Source organism: Nanorana parkeri, unplaced genomic scaffold (genome assembly GCF_000935625.1).
Source record: "Nanorana parkeri isolate BGI_ZX_2015 unplaced genomic scaffold, ASM93562v1 scaffold557, whole genome shotgun sequence".
Taxonomy (NCBI): domain Eukaryota; kingdom Metazoa; phylum Chordata; class Amphibia; order Anura; family Dicroglossidae; genus Nanorana; species Nanorana parkeri.
This window is the reverse complement of record NW_017306825.1, coordinates 213,107-231,655: the sequence shown is the minus strand read 5'-3', so window position 1 is coordinate 231,655 and position 18,549 is coordinate 213,107. Positions and strand designations below refer to the sequence as shown.

Here is an 18,549-nt window from a genome sequence, read left to right as displayed (position 1 = left end):
ATATATATAATTTTTATTTTCTTCTTCTTTTTTTTCTTTTTTTTTTTTTTACAGTGTAGTGTCAGTTTATATCAAGCAGTCACTATGACTGCTTGATAAATTTAACTTTTTTTTAAGTTTTGGTCATTATTAGGCTGCTCCAAACTTAGGAACAGCTAATAATAACCTTAGAGACTGATCCTGACAGCATGTCAGAATCAGATCTCACTAAGGCCGGGTTCACACCTGGGCGTTTTACAGCGCTGATCGAAGCGCTGTAAAACGCTCAAACAGTGAAATCCCATACTTCCCTATGGGGATGGTTCCCACCTGGGCGTATTTCAGCCCGTGGAAACGCACTGAAAAATGCCCTACGCCCAAACAAGTACAGGAGCTTCTTTGGGGCAATTCTCCGCGTTTCCATTGGTATTCCCGAGTGTGGCATCAGGGTTAACAAAGCGGAAACCCCGAGCCACACTCGGGAATACAGCGTAGGACTTACCGCGATCCCCGCTGTGTCCTCCGGCGACTTCCGGGTTCTGTCCCTTGCGAGCAGCCATGTCGCAGGGGGGGCGGAGCCGGCGGGAAGTTTAAAAGTTTTTTAAAAAATAGAGAAAATAATAAAGGAAAATAAATAAATCATACCGCCAGTGAAACATGCGGAAAAAAACATGCCTATGATACGCCCAGGTGTGAACCCAGCCTAAAGGTTTTTGATCATGCTCAGACGATCAGAAGTGATACATTTCAGGCACAGAGATACATTGTAATATTCTTGTGCCTGAAATGTATCATAAACTTCGGGCCAGTCTATGGGGCTGTCAAAACTAATAGCAGAAAGGTGACTCACTCTGCTACCTCTCTGATATCTTCAGCTGTCAAATACTGGATCGCTATTTAGCGGACCCCTATTTGCATGTAACGGATTCATTCTTTCATTAATTAAAAAAAGAGGCTTTTACAAAAGCTTAACTATTTAATTAATGGATGCCTCAATACTGAGGCAATCTTTAATGACTGGTAACCGCTGAGAATCAGCAGTTACCGGCATTACAGAGCCTTAAATAACTGGTCACGTACAGTGTACAGGGCCAGTCATATAGGCACTTTGTGGCGGGACGTCTCTTTAACCATTTTTATCATTTTGGGATAGGGTCATGAGGGTTTGGAACTTCTGTCAAATGTTTTTTTTGGTGCTGGGGAGATTCTCCCTCTCTTTTTGTGACTGTTTGGAAATCCAGAATTTTACAGTTGTTGAAAATGTTTAATGGTGACAGCTGTTCACAATGTGATTTCTTTTCCATTGATATAGATTTAGGTCCCATTCACATGGGGCTTTAGGCTGCTGCTGGGGATTCCTGTGGCAAGAACCTACGGATTCTTGAGGCAGGAATCCCAGGTGGGTCTGTACAGATGTGGCTGCTGCACCATTCAAGTTAATGACCGGATGACAGCGGCCGCATCTGTCAGCAGCAACCCGCATGTAGTTGTTCATGGAATGATTACCTGCGGTTCAGTATAGATTATTGTCCCTGGACACAGAGACATTACCTCCAGGGGCAATCATCTATTCCTAACCGCAAGTAATCATTCCATAGATGATTACATGTGGATTGCTGCTGACAGATGCAGCCGCTGCCAGCCTGTCATTAACTTGAATGGGAACAGCAGCTGCACCTGGGATTCTCTCCGCAAGAATCTGTGGTTTTCTGCCGCAGAAATCCTCGGACGCAGCCCCATGTGTCTCCATTGGACAGGAATTGAAGGGAAATCTCAATTAAATACAGACTGCATTACCTTCTCTATCCAAAAGAAAAAAAGGGTTTAGCAATAGATATTTTGGGGTGTAATTTTCAATGCTTTCACCCAAGTTTCACCTTTTCAATTTACGTTTCACGTTCAATTCAAAAAATATATGTGAATGGATCCCTTTTTTAAATTGTAGGTCAGGAATATAAAAAAAAAAACAAGGAAGTTAGAAGCTCACTGGATTTCTGGCAGATTATTGGGTACAGATCATTCTGTACTTGTAACTTTTCAAAGGAATAAAGCGTGGAAATGCGCATATTACTTAGCTGTACTGAATGTTTTTATTTTATTTTTTTCTCAAAACATTCAATATAATGTTTGAGAACATGCATAACAAAGGACACGCAAGCTTGAATTTAAAGTAGATACTACATATAAAGAATAGATGTATCCTATTTCTTTAAATCAATGTTTGTGGCATTTCTGTATAGGGTGAAACAAGTGCTGACTGCCCAGGCCGAAGCTGAGAAAATCCGAAAAGTGGGAGAAGCTGAAGCATTGGTTATTGAAGCTATTGGTAAAGCAGAAGCTGAGAGGATGAAGCTGAAGGCTGGAGCTTACCAGAGTTATGGAGAGGCTGCTAAAATGGCCCTTGTTTTGGAGTGCCTGCCTGAGGTAATGGGTCACTACCGCAGCGCTAGGTTGGGTTTTTTCCTGGTTTTCCAACACGTCTGTTTAAATGTTTCTGTTCAGAACATCATATTATTTAAAGCCGTGTCAGTGAAATCATTTTTCAATATAAAGGTGTGACGGGCACCTCTTGTGGGCGATTACTTAACTTGTAAGCCTCCAAGTTCCTCCATTTATATCTTGATGCTCACACTGTTGATGTGGCGTACCTTTCCCCTTTGAAAGCGGTCAAGGCAGTTCCAAATTCCTGTTAGTCTTCATTTTATGAAAAGCTACATCTGGAATGAAAGAACTTCAGGGGAATTTTTTTTAGTTAACCCTTGCGTTGGGGCTACCCCCGCACTGCAAGGGTTAAGTGCTCATTTGTGCCTAGGTTAAAAAAAAAGTTATACTCACCTGAAGCTCTGAGCCAGCTTCTTATATCGGTCATTCCAGTGTCTCGCCCATTCCTCTGCAGCAGTCTATGGTCCCGTAAATCATTACATATACACTGAGGAAGATTCCGAAGTGTTGTGAAGGAAGAGAAGGGCTGGAGGGAACGTTGTGGCAGCTGGCCGGCTTGTCCGTAGACACCAGCAGGCATTTAACCCTTGCAGTGCGGGGGCAGTCCCACCGCAAGGGTTAATAAAAAGGGTTCCTGGAGATCTTTAAATCAAAACGGTATCACCAGGATCCACGTGGTTGTGCCTGTTACCTAGACTTTCTCATGTATATCTGAAGGGTCACCAGGGATGCTTTCCTTCCTATAATACCAGAATAACCCGCAGCCTCTTTCCACACCTCTTCCCCTTTGGAACATTCCCTTCTACACACTTCCAAACATTTCCCTGAGGATTTTATGAATTGAAATCTTGATTTTAGGGCTGCTAATTCAACCAGGCACATGGCTCAGCATCAACTGTAAAGTTTTCTATAGATGTCATACTTTTTCCTTTTAAAGGGTTTCATCTTCAGACTCTGTTATTTGTATCTCCAGATCGCTGCCAAAGTTTCTGCTCCTCTGGCCAAGGTGGAAGAGATTCTCATTCTTAGTGGTGATAACAGTAAAATAACCGGGGAATTGAACCGCCTGCTCGCAGAAGTCCCTGCTTCTGTTCAAGCACTCACTGGAGTAGATCTGACTAAGGTTAGTAGTGTGTACATGAGTGAAGTCTGCTGTATCTGCTTAATTAGACCCTGTCATCACTTCTTACTCTCCAAATGAAGATCACACAGAAATAGTATGTTTGAATCACATACTGAATCACATACTGTTCATGTTATGTTGTTACAAAATCCCTAGTTATGTATCTGTATCAGTTTAGCAATCTCCTGCACTGAAACAGTCCTGCTTCCACTGCACATGCACGGGTGTCCCCACAACAGCCATGCCCTGTATATCAAAGTGAGCTTTCTCCCTTCCTTGCAGCCATCTGCACTTCCAAAAGCCACCCTCTCACACTGTCTGCAAACACTGTCATCCTTGCATGTTATCACAGCTCTTCTAATGAACTATGCTCTCAAGACACGCTCATCTCTTCCTCCGTAGGCGGGAGTTCTGCTCTGTATTTAGTAGGCCTGCTGGATGCCAGTTATTACACAAAAGATGTTTGCACCCAGTTCCCTTTTAACAGTATTGCTCCCATAATGAACACACCTTCAGATCTTACAAATAGCCGTTAGTACTGTGCAGTAAATCTTCACTCTTGATGCCTGCTTGAGTCAACATATCCAGGACAGCTGATGGTAACATTAATTTATTACCTATTATCTGTTTTGTGCCTGCTTCATGTTTTTGACTTTTTTTTTCCTGAGTGTGATTTACAGTATAATAGTTTAACTGAAGTGGTACAAGGTGAACTATCTATGGATTAGTCGTACAGATGGCATTAATAATGCAAAGAAATGCTGTGTTGGAGAAAAGACATGGATCATGTGGCTAACCAATCAGTACTGGAGCTTCAGAGGTGTGGAAGGCCCCCAAAGTGCTGAAAATGCATCAGATGCCACCACACTTTGCACTTGTATTAATGGGTGGAATTCTTTAGTGTGTGTGTGTATCTAGTACTATTTGATTACATGCACACAGGCGTATGGAAATAGCAGCAACTAGCAGAAAGGTCCTACGTAAAAAGTGTTATCTGCACGCTGTACACGTGGCACGTTTATGTAACCTGCACATGCGTTAATACACCCCATTGGCCGCTGCTTGCCAACATGTCAATCTGAACGATGCAGTAGTATATGAATAGACCGACCGCACTATCCAGAGAATTCCAATATTTCAGACTTTATTGAAATTCACAGCAAATCCAGTATAACAGTGAATAAAAGTGTATAAAGCACCAAATGCCAGCACTGCACACCCCCAACCAACTACAACCTCTCACATGTTTCACCCGCAGGCTTATTCATAGAGGACCTCTAGACTTCCTATGAATAAGCCTGCGGTTGTAGTTGGTTGGGGGTGTGCAGTGCTGTGAATTTCAATAAAGTCCGAAATATTGGAATTCTCTGGATAGTGCGGTCTGTTCGTATACTACTACATTCCAAGGTGGAGGCGCACCTATTAGACCAGCACCTGGGGAGTCCTGATGGTGGCTAAGGAATTGGAGCGGTGAGATTTCCTTTTGGCTCTAAATCTGAACGCTGCGTAACCAGCAGTGCTTGCACCACCAATTACACACTTTTGATGTTTACATGTTGGCCCTGAATGAGTCTCATCAGCGACAGCGCATGTGCAGAATGAACCACCTTCAGTCATTCATGAATGACTAGCCGAGGTCATTGTGCTTATGTGCGGCTGCCAATGAATGACTCATTCAGAGGCGGCTCTAGGCCGTAGGCGAAAGTTAGGTGAAACTTGAACATGAGGCCCCACTCACAACCATAATAGAAAATTGATGGCTGTGTGGGGTTTTAGGAGGCTGTGGGTCTCAAGAAGCTGTGCTTTTTATTTTTTTCACTTTGTTTATTTTTTTGTTTTTAAAATGTTTGGTTTAACTTTTTGCATTTTTATTTTTAAATTAAATTTTTTTGTATTTTTAATTTTACTTTATTTAACTTTTATATTTTTTTGCATTTTTATTTTAGTTTAACTTTTTTTTTTTTTTTTTTTTTTTTAATTTCCGTTACCAATAGCAGGTGGGTTTTAGGAGGCTGTGGGTCTCAAGAAGCTGTGCTTTTTATTTTTTTCACTTTGTTTATTTTTTTGTTTTTAAAATGTTTGGTTTAACTTTTTGCATTTTTATTTTTAAATTAAATTTTTTTGTATTTTTAATTTTACTTTATTTAACTTTTATATTTTTTTGCATTTTTATTTTAGTTTAACTTTTTTTTTTTTTTTTCTTCTTTTAAATTGCAGTAGCCAATAGCAGGCTGGCTATTGCAGCAGCCCACTGCCTGCTGTCAATCAGCAGAGGAGGACCTGAAGGAGAAAGTTCTCCATCAAGTCCTCATTTGCTGATTGACAGCAGGCAGTGGGCGGGTGCAATAGCCAGCCTGTTATTGGCTACTTCAGTTTAAAAGAGCCAATAACAGGCTGGCTATTGCGGCCAGCTGCTGGAATGGGGATGATCGCGGCTGACTGCAGGACAGGAGCGCGGAGGGTTGAGTAGACGACAGATCACTGCAGCTGATTGCAGCCTGTAAGGAGAAATCTCCGACAGTCTGTGAGTCTGCAGCAGGGAGAGTTGTCTGCGGGGACGGTGCTTACGCCCACCCACCCAACAGCGCCCTTCAGAGGTGATAGGAGTCCATAATGCTGCTGAGCGCAGACTGCATTGGGAGCTCTGTCACATCCAAGCATGCATTGCAGCCGCCGAACATCTCATGATCATGGGAGTGAGCTTGGAGCGGTCACCACTTTACAACACACACAGGGACCATGGGGAACAAAAGTAGCCACCCTCCAGAGGTAAGGACAGTGTCAGCACCAATTCAGAGATGATTTGAGGATCTACAGCTGAGTGATGCACTAATGAGATACATTCTTCTTGCTAGTGAAGGTACTTGAATGCATTTTTAGGATTTAACTCCTGAGTTTAGTGTCACTTTAATCCATGCAGTTGACCATTGGTGATTCTACACTCACTTTTTTTAGATCATGAAAAACCATAGACCAAAATCAAGTGTATACAAGCGATCTATGCTTTTTTGGGTTTGAATTTGTTGCTGTAAGCTCAGGTTTCCTGTTTTATTCCCACAGATCCCTCTGATACAGAAAGCCACCGGCATCATGACATAAGATGGACAAGATGCCCAACCTCTGTTTACTTCAGTGAAATGCCTTCAAACGTGTCAGAACTTTTACACAGAAAAGACAATTTCAATTACATTTGAACTATCTGGTGCCTTACATTTCAGGACCAGAATAAAATGCCTCATATCATTTTTTGTGTTTAGTTGTCCTAAGTTGATTTCTTTTGTTTGGTAGTGACTTGATTTGTTTCTATAAATGCAATGTTTGCAAGGCAGACTTCTTAATTTGGCTGGAATTGCTGCCTCGGTGCCTTCAGGCTTTTCACCCTCTGGTGTATACTGTCAGTGCTGCCAAAATGCTGCTTTTCATTTCTAAATGCAAGGACTACAGCCGTTTTGATATGTAAGCTGTATATGGCACTGACCTATAATGCCTGCCACTAGAAGCGTTTGTGCGTCTCTTCATCAAAGCGACCCATGTATAATCACATCAAAAAGATCTGGCCTTGGCTACCGCTACTTAGCATCCTACTGAGAATCTATGCAGGTGACTAAATATTGTGCTTCAGTAGCTTGAAGTGCTCATTGTCAGTGCATTTTGTTAAGTATATATCACTTGTAGCATGGGCCTAGTCAAACACGATGACACTGCTTATTGCTGGTGCTCATACTCTTTCTCATGCCTCAAAAGCCTTCACTTCCTGGAAATACACCTTACTATTGCCTCTTTAGATACATTAGCTATGTTTTTATTACGCAGCGTTTTCAATTTCCCTGAATTCTCCTTTAAAAGCATTTAACTTGTGAAATAGATGTGCCCTATTATATACCCAGTAATTTTAAAGCTATATATGCGTATATGTGATACTTGTACATTATAGAACAACTTTTTACTGTAAGGAAAGTTCATAATTATCAGAAATGTCATTACTTTTTTTTTAGTTCTTCTCTAAAAGTAAAGATACTGAATAATTGGAAGGGCAATTTTACCTTTTAAGAATATTGCTATTCTTTTTTCATACATTTTTTATAAAGCCTTTCATTTTATTTCAAAATCCATTTTCAGAGTCTCCAGCTTTCCATGCCAAGATTGAAATAATTTGGGTTCATTCACACTGTAAAATGTTTCTAAATATATTTTACTTTGGCCCTGCTATACCTGCCATTTCTCTTGGTTTATAGTCTGTGTGGGTGGTGGGGCTTGTTTTAAAGTGTCAGAAGGTAGTATTGTCACACAACATTTTTAGGAGCCTGAAAGTAAGTCATTTGGTTACAAAGAGGACAACACGGATTGGCTGGAAATAATCTTCCAGCAGACCGTAATAGATGGGCATTGTGTGGAGTCTCACAGATCAGTTGTCACCCATATTTCAAGGTAACACAATCTGGGCTGATTTATGTTGGCAATGTTTTGTTTTCAACAGTTACGCTTATTCCAAATAGGCACACCGTTTGCTGCGCCTGTAGTTTTTTCTGCATTTTTCATAAAGTTAAAAAGTCTAAGACATCATTTCTGTTATTTTTATATTGTATCCTCATATAGTTTAAAGAAGGACATCTAGTGTTTATTTGTATCCTGTAAGATCCATTTTATTTGAAGGTGATGTTGCACTTGAATTAGGGATATTGTTTAATATACAACATGCTACATAGTAGATGTGTATGGGGGGCTTCTTAGTCCAGGTGATGCCTTAGATCTAAATCGGTCTTCCTGTAACACAGATTTTTATCTGTTTTGTAGTTTTAGGCAAACTTGCCCTACGGAAACCTTTAATTTCTATGTTGTTCAGTTTACTGATGAAAACCTTTAGAAAAAATGTAATAATGATTGACTTTTTAAGGGAACCTATTTCGTTATTGCATTTTCCTCATTAAAATGTGAGTTTGTTTTATTTTTAACATCTGTAAATCTGAATGAACATCTGTATTTCACATTTACCATGTCACTAACAGCTGCTGGTGCAACTGTAGACACTACTTTCATCACAATGCTCCATTGAGAGGGTCTCCTTATTGACATAAACCAGTGGACTAAAGTAGATAACTAATTGTTTCTGTCTCCAAAACCTATTGGCACTGCTGTGCTGTCAGGATAGAAAGTAGATGTATCTTAGATGTTACAATGCAGCATTGACTGGTATGCCTCAATCTGTTTCTGGGGTAAGGAGTATGGCCACCCAAAGGCACTACTGAATGTGTTGGTGCAACCTAAGAATATTGGGTTTCATGAAGGAGACATGGGAAATCTGTAACGATGATGGGGAAGCCTTTCTTTAAAACCTGTGCCACATACTATTTCCTGGATTCAGAGCTATGATTTACTTCAAATGGCAGGAAAAGGAAGAAAGTGAAAAAGAGTAAATGGCCATAAAGAAAACATATGAACCCAAATGGGACAGTCAGCCACATTAATGTTCATTGGAGGCTTTCCATGATCCACATTTAAGCTTACAAAACGTTCACACATATGTATCCTGAAGCCCAAGCACCGGACTGCATGTATGTAAATTAAAACATGTCACTTTATTAATAAAAATCACTTGTATCTAAGATACTAATGTAGAGGACCGCTAATTATACAAATGAAATACAACAAACATAGACGTGGCTAAAAATTCTACCAAAAATGTGCATTGTGTCCTATCTTTGTACATAAACAATTAAAACCAATAGTACTGAAGCCAGGAAATGCTCACAAAACCTATAAATAATAGAAATGTGTCATGATACAATTGCAGTACAGGAGTCCACACTTTAGCCACCATTGTAGGGAAAACAGTGGAGATGGTTTTCTAAAGTACACATAAATCCAGTGAGAAAATGTCCGTATCTTGTACAATTCACTGTGTGACTTTGGTTATATTAAATCCTCATGATAAATCTTTGTGTCAGGCAAATCCTTTCATAGTATATATTTCAGTATAAATTAGTTCTTTAAATGCCAAATCATAACCCCAAAAATACAGAACTATTGTCCCAAACAATGTGTCATGTACTATATTCTCATACTTCATAATTTGCTGTCATCTAACAATGTAGGTCTTTCCAATTTAAGACAACTGTGCAAATGAGGCCCAACAACATTCTAGTACTAATGCACAATATTCTGTACCAATATCACAATCTGTAGCATCTAGGATGATCCAATCACAGTCCAAACCATTGGAGACTTGCTAATTGGTTCCTCAAGCTAGGTGATGGTCACTGTGGATACCTGGATACTAAAAGGGGGGAGGGGGGGCATTGAAGTAGGCCAAATGTGTTGCTAAAATATGTCTGTCTTGACATAGATGGAGTCTGGTGGCTTGAGTGTGTGTGTGTATTTGACATTGTTGAGAATTCAGAATGCATTTGAGGGAATGTTTTGTACCTTAAGCTTTTACTTCCCAGGATTAGTATGTGGCAGCTGAGTCAGGGACTGCCTGTTTCTGTGAGAGCCCAATGATGCTGAGACAGAATCTCTTTAAGCTGCAGATAGGGCAATCATAGATGAAAAGGTACACCCTACACGTCCCTTCTCCCTGATCCTTACATCAGGACAGATTGTGATAAGCCTTGATCCTTACATCAGGACAGATTGCCTTCCACATTCCTTACATCAGGACAGATCGTCTTCCCCAATCCTTTTTTTTTTTTTTTTGCTTTCCAGATCCTTATTCAAGAACCAGGTCCAGTGGCAAAATCAGCCATGCACACTACACGTGTACTTAAAGCTGAAGGAATAGGGCAGGTTGTGTCTGTAAACATTGTGAATGTAGCGTAAAGCTGACTTTTAGCGTGTTGTGGTTATCCTGCTTCTTAAAAATGTAGCCTAGTAGTAGGCTGTGCTGCAGTCAGTCACATGACACTGCAAGATTTGCTCTGCAATAAGCTCAATAGCCATACCACAGAGAGGTACTATGCAGGCATTTATGGGCAGAGGGAGATGTGCTGATGGGTTCCTTCTTCATTGCACATTCAGAGCCATGGTGGCAGAATCTGACATTTTTGCTGTCCTGTTACCACTATTGAGGTTGAGATCTAGCGCCAGATATATCAACAATGCTGACCGCAGAGCAATAATGTAAGAGGTAAGGATAACTAAAAAACAGAATGCCTTGACATCCACTTTAAACAAAATGCTGGCTATCCTTGCTTCGTTTTTTGGCAAAGAGAAAATAGAGAATATTAATAGCTCTGCTGTTGCTTTCTTTGTCTACATTTACAGATGGCATATAGAACCCTATGCTCTATATCTTCTTCATAGTAACAGTTAAATAACCGCTCTTTGTTCTGAGAGTAGTACTCAGTATCATAGATGTGAATGTACACATTTTTTGTGTTCTATATATCCTCCGAGCAAGGTTTGCTTGGAATATGTGAATTTTGTTTTTAAACCGTGACTTCCCTAAACATTTTGGACTTGGTAGATCTATATGTAAGACGAATCTCTCAAGTTGTGTGACACCTTTTCCCCCGAGTTTCTGTTACAGTAGTTTCTTGTGTTGTCTCTTATTGAGGAGGAACGCCCAGCAGTTGGTGACTAGCAGCTTTGTACGGTGCGTTTTTATATTTTTAGACCCTATTTTTTATAGTCTACAAGTTTATAACTTTGTCAAGAAATTTGGGATGGATGAAATCAATTTAAACTTTCTACAATGCACATATTCCACTTTACTGTAACCAGATCAGTGGAAGATTCTTTGTTGCATCGGGTCACTGTGCTTTGTGGATTGTTATTGATTTTTAACTGCCTTTTACAGAGATTGTACAGGAAAATGTTCAAATCTGTTCCCTGATGGAGCTCATTAATCACCACAGGAGATGGCAGTGTGAAGCCTGAACCCTTATCTGGAATCATCCTGCTAAGATGGTTTGCTCATTAGGGGATGTGCTGCAACAGACATTTATAGAACTGAATATTTATGCATAGCACTACTTCCAACAACCATTTCAGGACTGTGTATTTTCAGGTAGGGGCTCAAACCCAACACAGTCCATGGTTCAAGCTTAAACGTTTATTGCTCGACATGAGTGAGTAAGGCAGTTTTACCACTCTCCAGGAGAACCTCTTTAAGCACACCTGCCAGGTCAGAAATATGGAAGCTGCCATTGCAAACTTGCTTTTCAAGGTGCCAATCTTCAAACCTATAATCCTACCTTAGTTGCTTAGCCATTGGACCAGGGCAGAGGTAGGCAACCTCAGAACTCCCGCCATGGTGAAACTGCAATCCATCATGCCTATGTCTCTGGGAGCCATGCCTCTGGCTGTTTGTATTGCAATGCCTTGTTGGATTTGTAGTTGCTTGCCTACCCCTGGCCTAGAACAAGATTGCATCGACTCCTGACATTCATATGATTGTTCCCGGTTAGTGTCTCACCGGGAACAATCTACACAAGTAGTAATACAAGGATGACCGCCCTGGAGCATGCTCCTTTAAAAACAAGACAGCAGTGGTGGTTACTGTTTTTTTATGACCTGGCAATTTCTGCTTTAAAAGCACCGATTTTTGCATGGGGTCTAGTGAACCACATGCTTTCATCAGATGTGAGAAGAAAAGTTGGTCCTAACAACTTTTACTGAAAGCCCCATGAGTACAGCAGAGATTGTTATTCTCCTGTGGTATGATACAAAGCCTTGGTGGTGTTCATTGTTGGGCGGCTTTCATTTCACAACTGCAGACATTTCCAACCACTGGCCCCGTCCCGGAAAGTTTTTTCATGCATTTCTTTCAAAGTTCTTTTCCTGTTTCTCATTGTCTCTGTGGGTCAATGTGGTCTGCCTTGTGAATTCAACATATGTATTTTATTTTCAGTTGGACTAGATTTCTACTCCTTTTATACTAATGTTGTAAGAATGTTTGTGTAGGCGTTTGTAGCACAAATGTCCCTTCTTAGAACCATTCTGTGTTACCAAACATTGTTCTATAGGGTCTATCTTTTCTCGGTTGTTTAGTTCCAAATATTTGGTGGCATTTTCTACCACAAAATGTATTTTTAAAGAAGACTTTTATCTTTTCATTGTTTAATATGATATTCTGTTTTTAGCTGTTCCTATGAAGGGTGCCATGGTTTAGAATGTTGCATATCTTGAAGAACTACTAGCTCTTGAGTATAGGTCTGGGCCTTTCTCCGTATTGCAGATAGGCGGTAGGTTATAGTCTGCAGAAGATAGAGGAACAGTAACATTGGTCATAGCTGTTTCTACATTTGTATGGTTTGAAGGTTTTAATTCATGCATTCATAACTCGATTCCAAGCTCCAATCCTCAGGGACTGCCAATGCCAGCTGCACTTTGAGATGTGTGTGGCGGTGTCTATGTTTGATGTTTGATTTGATATGGTAAGTTCACATGATTACACATATTTAATGCATGACATTTTCTTGTTTGATGGTCCCTTACAAACATACAAGTCCAGTTGTGCACACACAGTGCTTTGTATTTTATGTAGTCGGAAACAGTTATGCATGATAATTCACTTTTCTGATTTAAGGGTTCACCTCACCACTACTGCATGGCCACTGATATACGTTGTAAGGGAACTGGTGCAATGTACTTTTTTTTATTCTCAACTTAAATAAATGCACCCTTACTATCTCACCTTTAATTCGGTGTATAGAGCTGGAACATATGCAGTGTGGGAGGTACTGGAGGACTAGAGTTGGAATATGTCCATTTTTAAAATGCCCCAACCAATAACCGGATGGTATTCTTACCAGGCCATTCACTATAGTACAGAGAGCACTGAAACAATGTAGCAAACGCAGACCAAACCACTCCTATAGGGAGGAATATGTGAAAGGGATCCTATCAAAGTAACACCGGTTGTTTTACATGAAGGATTTGTTTTATTTACTATAGTATGTTCACTGGTCCTGATCTCCTAGCATCCAGTAAAGAACCACGGAGAGCAGGACAGATCACTAGCTGGGTCTTATAGCTAATATCTTTCATGTTTTATGTTTGGTTATGCCCTATAAAAGGTTGGATTTTTGTATATGTATAAAATAATTTGCTATATTAGAATATTTGTAGCAGTTTTAAGTTTTAGTTTAATATTTTTAACTGTAAACCAATGATATGGTTCCTGAATCAAAAAACAAGTAATGCCGGACTTCTTGACAAAACAATTCTGATGGGGCATTATGTTCACTTTCAGCTACAGGCCAAAAACACTAGTTTTACATTGAGCGTAACCTGACGTTTGTACCTCATAAAAAGTGGCCATTTTTCATTAAAGATTATCCGGGAACTTATTTTGCTGTTCTGGGACTTGACCACAGAGTAGACTTGCAAGTAGCCAGTGTACTGAAAGCGTATTTAAAACTAAAATTTGATATATTGCAGTTCACCAATCCTTAGATGTGTCTGCATTAGTTTTCATATTTCAAGATAAGATCCATTAATTTCCCACCAGAGCATTGTGCTAAGGCAAAACTATTGATCTTTCTAGAAACGTGTCATCCTTGTCACTTCCTGTGAACTGAAAAGAAAAGCACAGACACCCTAATCTATTTTGTGTAACCTGCTCATCTCAATCCACCATGTCATTGAGATGAGCAGTGTTTGAAGTCCAGCTTGTGTGACAACTATGGCTCCCTCTATAGATGCAATAGAGAAGTGAAAGTAGCCACCCCTAGGGCAGGAAGTGTGGTGTTTCCTGGATCACCAGCTGAAAAAAAAAAAGAAGAAATCTAATGTAGCCACCTGATCTAAGGACTGGTGAGCTCCCACATATTACATTTTGGTTTTTGAGTATACGTACGCTTTGATTTAAACTCTCATGCAAAAAGAGTACATCCTTGGACCCTACCAAATGGTTTGAAATACTGGCATGGATGTGTAAAGCTTTTCAGAACTATGGAGGTGATCTGTGCCATAACAACATCCTAGAAGCTCAGCTATGACATTATTGGTGTTACAGGCACTTGTAAACACGGGTATGTCTTTAGTGCCACCCCTAATATGTTTGTACATCTAAATAGAACTCTGATCGGAAGAAATCATATTTGATGTTTCTCAGACTATTGTTAGCCTTTCAGAAATGTAGTTATCGCCTATTTAGTGGAAGGAGTCAACTTCGTGACCTTTTATTCAGTAGAATAGCCTGGAAGTGTAGGTCATAGTGTGCACTAATGTAGCAATTGAACCAATCCATATTTATGTTCCCCAAGATGTCCGTTTGGGTTTGTCATTCATTTTTTATTTGGTGCTTAATAACAAAGTATTAAAGGGTCAGTCCACCCAAATCTATTTTTTAGATGTTGGAGAATTAATTCACCAAATGGCTTCTCATATCTCTGAGACTCCATTAAGATCTCTGTGTGCTCCTAGGTATCCACACATGTTTCGGCTATTATGCAGAGGTTCACTTTCTTCGTTGAATGTATATTATGGATAAAAGGGGAGCAGTGGGAACATGCCCAGAGGTTGGCAGACATACCAAATAAATTTAAGTTGGCTAGGAATACAACCTGGAACTAGGGTGGAGAGAACTTAATGGTACCTGCAGGATAGAAGTAATCAATGTGGGATTCGGCACTACACGTATAACGGAAATGTCTTTTTTGGCTGAGCTGACCCTTTGAGATATGTCACGTAGGCTGAGCTGACCCTTTGCAATATGTCATGTAAGCTGAGCTGACCCTTTGAGATATGTCACGTAGGCTGAGCTGACCCTTTGCAATATGTCATGTAGGCTGAGCTGACACTTTGAGATATGTCATGTAGGCTGAGCTGACCCTTTGCGATATGCCATGTAGGCTGAGCTGACCCTTTGCGATATGCCATGTAGGCTGAGCTGACCCTTTGAGATATGTCATGTAGGCTGAGCTGACCCTTTGCTATGTTGTCATGTAGGCTGATCTGACCCATTGAGATATGTCATGTAGGCTGAGCTGACCCATTGAGATATGTCATGTAGGCTGAGCTGACCCATTGAGATATGTCATGTAGGCTGAGCTGACCCATTGAAATATGTCATGTAGGCTGAGCTGACCCTTTGCGATATGTCATGTAATTACATTTTAAGGTTGTATATTTTTAGCCATACTTATTCATAATGGTGTTTTGCTCGCCAGTTAATCACATGGCCCATACCGTGCCTTAGCACCCTTTCAGTTTATTATTTTGTTAGTTCTGGTCCAGTCCTCCATTAATTTCAATGTAAATACCTTAAACTGGAATTCTAAATTTTATACGGGGTCAGTGATTGGGTATTTTTTTTTCTTCGGTTATCAAATTGAAAACAGAGAATGTAAACAAGTCATCCATTAATGCCACATTATTCCCTTTCCCAGGTCAATTTCACACAGCACTATTGTATGGATTCTCAGAATGGCCGATAACAGAGTTACAGTACATACATTAGGTCACCACGAACATGTCTAGCAATGTACATAAACCTTATGTATACATTATGTAGTTTGTTCAGGCTGGCAAATTATGAATGTCCTATGGTGGGGTAGGGGGTTCTGAGATTGTCATGTGACCTCAGGGAAAAAGGATTCTGGGTAGCCTGATCAGACAGAACAGATATATATGTGATCCCTTGTATAATATGTAGGCTGATATTCGATGACTGTTATGTGATTTCACATTATATGCATGTAAATTGTATGCACTGCATACACCATATGACTTGTATTGTTTCTATTGTGATTTAAGTGTTTCATACATATATAATAAAAAAATACCACGCTACTGAGATGTGTGTTTTTACTTTACAAAAATAAACCTGTTCTGTAAGAATGTGCATTTGCTTTTGGATGTGTCATTTAAGGAGCCACAATGATTAGAATACAAATAAAAAGCCTCCCAATCTCCGTTCCACCCTCTTTGGATCCTGTAGAAAGCAACCTTGCCTAAATGTATTCTATAGGAAATGTAAACTTTCACTGAAGTTTCAGTGCTCATGCACTAACAAGGAGCATGCTGATGGGAAGAGAGCAGAGAGATGAGCTCATCAGTGTGCTACTTCATTGTCCATTCACAAGCTAGGGAGGGGGCAAGACCTGTAAGTGTTAAAGTATATGCGTAATGTGCTTACTAAACTGTGTGAAAGACCCCCCTAGTGTTTGTTTTATATGTTTTATAGGTGCAACAATACCTCTTGGTATTCTTCCAATCTTCTGAGCTCATAACTTCCTGTGCTCTCTGCGGGCACAGGTCTGAGTTATTTGTAATCCATCAGAAATGAAGTAGGTAGGGGGGCTGACGCCAAATCCTTTTGAATTTCAGAGCCAAACGCTGGTCACCTGTCCTGCCAGTCAGGGCTGTGCTGTGACAGAGGTGTGTAACACTCAGTACTGGATAGACAGACTATACAATACAAATCCTTTGGCAGAAAAAACAGCTCCTTTGTATGTATTATACCTTTTAACTTGACATATACTCTAAGGCCCTCCACGGTGGTGGGGAAGTTGTAGCACTTTGGCTTTTATTTGCAACCTTCCTGGACAGGAAATGATAGACAGTCACTCCAAATTGCAACAAAACATTTTTTTATTCCTTTCCAGGAATTCCATAATAGAAGTATACTGTCCTCTACAGGAGGTTTAGGACAATGGCAAACAGAAAAAGTGTAACCCAGCCCCCATACAACCCTTCTTTTTCCTGGTTCAGACTCATGACACAGCTCCAGGTGTGACCTTGCCTCTGGTTACTTACTTTGTAAATTCAATTGAGCTGAAGTACCAGGAGTACTGATTGCACTATATTGGGCACCTTTTCAAATTTCCCATCACCACCTATCTTAGAGTAGCACAATTCATGCTCTTTCTTACCTTGAGAGTTCTACTCTGGACCTCATTGTCTTCCTTAGAGACAAAGCATTGGCTTCTGGCTCTTGTCAGCCAGTGGTCTCTATGCCAAAGGAAGAGGTTCATACACTTCTGCTTCTTGTCTTCTGCATGGCAGGCACATATTAATGTTGGAGGGCTCTGGGCTCTCCTAGATTGTCAACAGGCAGAACACGCTGGAATTCCGCTAAAGATGCCCCCTGTTAGAGATAGTATGTCCAGAGACCTTTGTGTGACCTGAACATCTGAAGGTGGGTCTTCCTCCCGTGCCTGATCCGTAGCCTCTTGATGAAGTTCTCCAAATCCCTTCCTCAGTCATGTCCTTAACCATGTGAATGTTCTTATAGCACTGTGGCTCCAGGAGTTTCTTAGAACCATGTTCTCTGCTCAATATTAGACAGGTCCTGCAGAATTCCTCTCAGACCCCAGTGACAATTTCGGGTGTTTAATGTGGATGTTTTTGTCCACGCTTTTTTGTTTTCTTGTGTCACCGTGTACCAGTGTTGGGTTGGAGTATACTTTTCAACCCTGCCTGTCTATGTACCTCTCATGCATCCTACCCCCTTTTTTTCAGTCAGTCTGACTTCATGGTTGGTTCCCTCGCTTGAGTTCTGTACAAGTCTCAGGGGTCACTTAGCCATCCTTATGAAATATTATGCCCACATCTGTTGGCACTGTCCAGTTAGATGTTGCCAACCCAATCTTTCAGATCCTTTGAAAACCCTTTCACAAATTTCCTGTAGCGTGCCTCCTAGGCATCACATTTCTGAATTCCAGAAATGCCACAGGCTGATCTGACTTTGGATCTTGGCAGCCAAACAAGTAAACAGCAGCCAAACAGAGAACTCTTGTTACAATCAAAGAGATTAAAAACAGGTTTCTTTCCCTTATTATCAGAGTTACTGAAACAATAAAACGGTTTGGCAGTCTTGGGTTAAATTGATTCCATAATCTTGGCCTCTCGCAACTTATTTCTCTCTAATAGTCCCATGACGCTCTCTATTTATATATCTAGGATTTCACTCACCATTCCACTTATTAGAACATGAGAGCTCTACCTACAGGCGTTACTGTTTTTGTTCGCTCATCTATCCTTTGGTATTTTTTTTGTACATATTGCATAACTATTACCTGACCACAAGGCAATTTCTCACTAATAAATTGCCTCATCTA

General features: G+C 40.4%; 1 protein-coding gene and 1 long non-coding RNA gene across 3 annotated transcripts in view; one reads left to right on the top strand and one right to left on the bottom strand.

Annotated features, from left to right (window-relative positions):
- Positions 1 to 7,419, top strand: part of FLOT2 (flotillin 2) — a 54,719-nt gene extending 47,300 nt beyond the window's left edge. For both annotated transcript variants that reach the window (XM_018562044.1, XM_018562043.1), the window contains 3 exons: positions 2,220 to 2,403; positions 3,395 to 3,544; positions 6,605 to 7,419. In XM_018562044.1, the coding sequence (XP_018417546.1) occupies positions 2,220 to 2,403; positions 3,395 to 3,544; positions 6,605 to 6,643 (373 nt within the window). In that variant the 3' untranslated portion in view covers positions 6,644 to 7,419. The remainder of the gene's footprint in view (positions 1 to 2,219; positions 2,404 to 3,394; positions 3,545 to 6,604) is intronic.
- LOC108791536 overlaps positions 1 to 16,302 on the bottom strand; it is a 19,682-nt gene extending 3,380 nt beyond the window's left edge. Inside the window, exons 1-2 of the long non-coding RNA XR_001941511.1 lie at positions 15,677 to 16,302; positions 11,328 to 11,330 (exon numbers count right to left, since the gene is read on the bottom strand). This is a non-coding gene — a long non-coding RNA (uncharacterized LOC108791536). The remainder of the gene's footprint in view (positions 1 to 11,327; positions 11,331 to 15,676) is intronic.
- Positions 16,303 to 18,549: the final 2,247 nt, after the last annotated feature.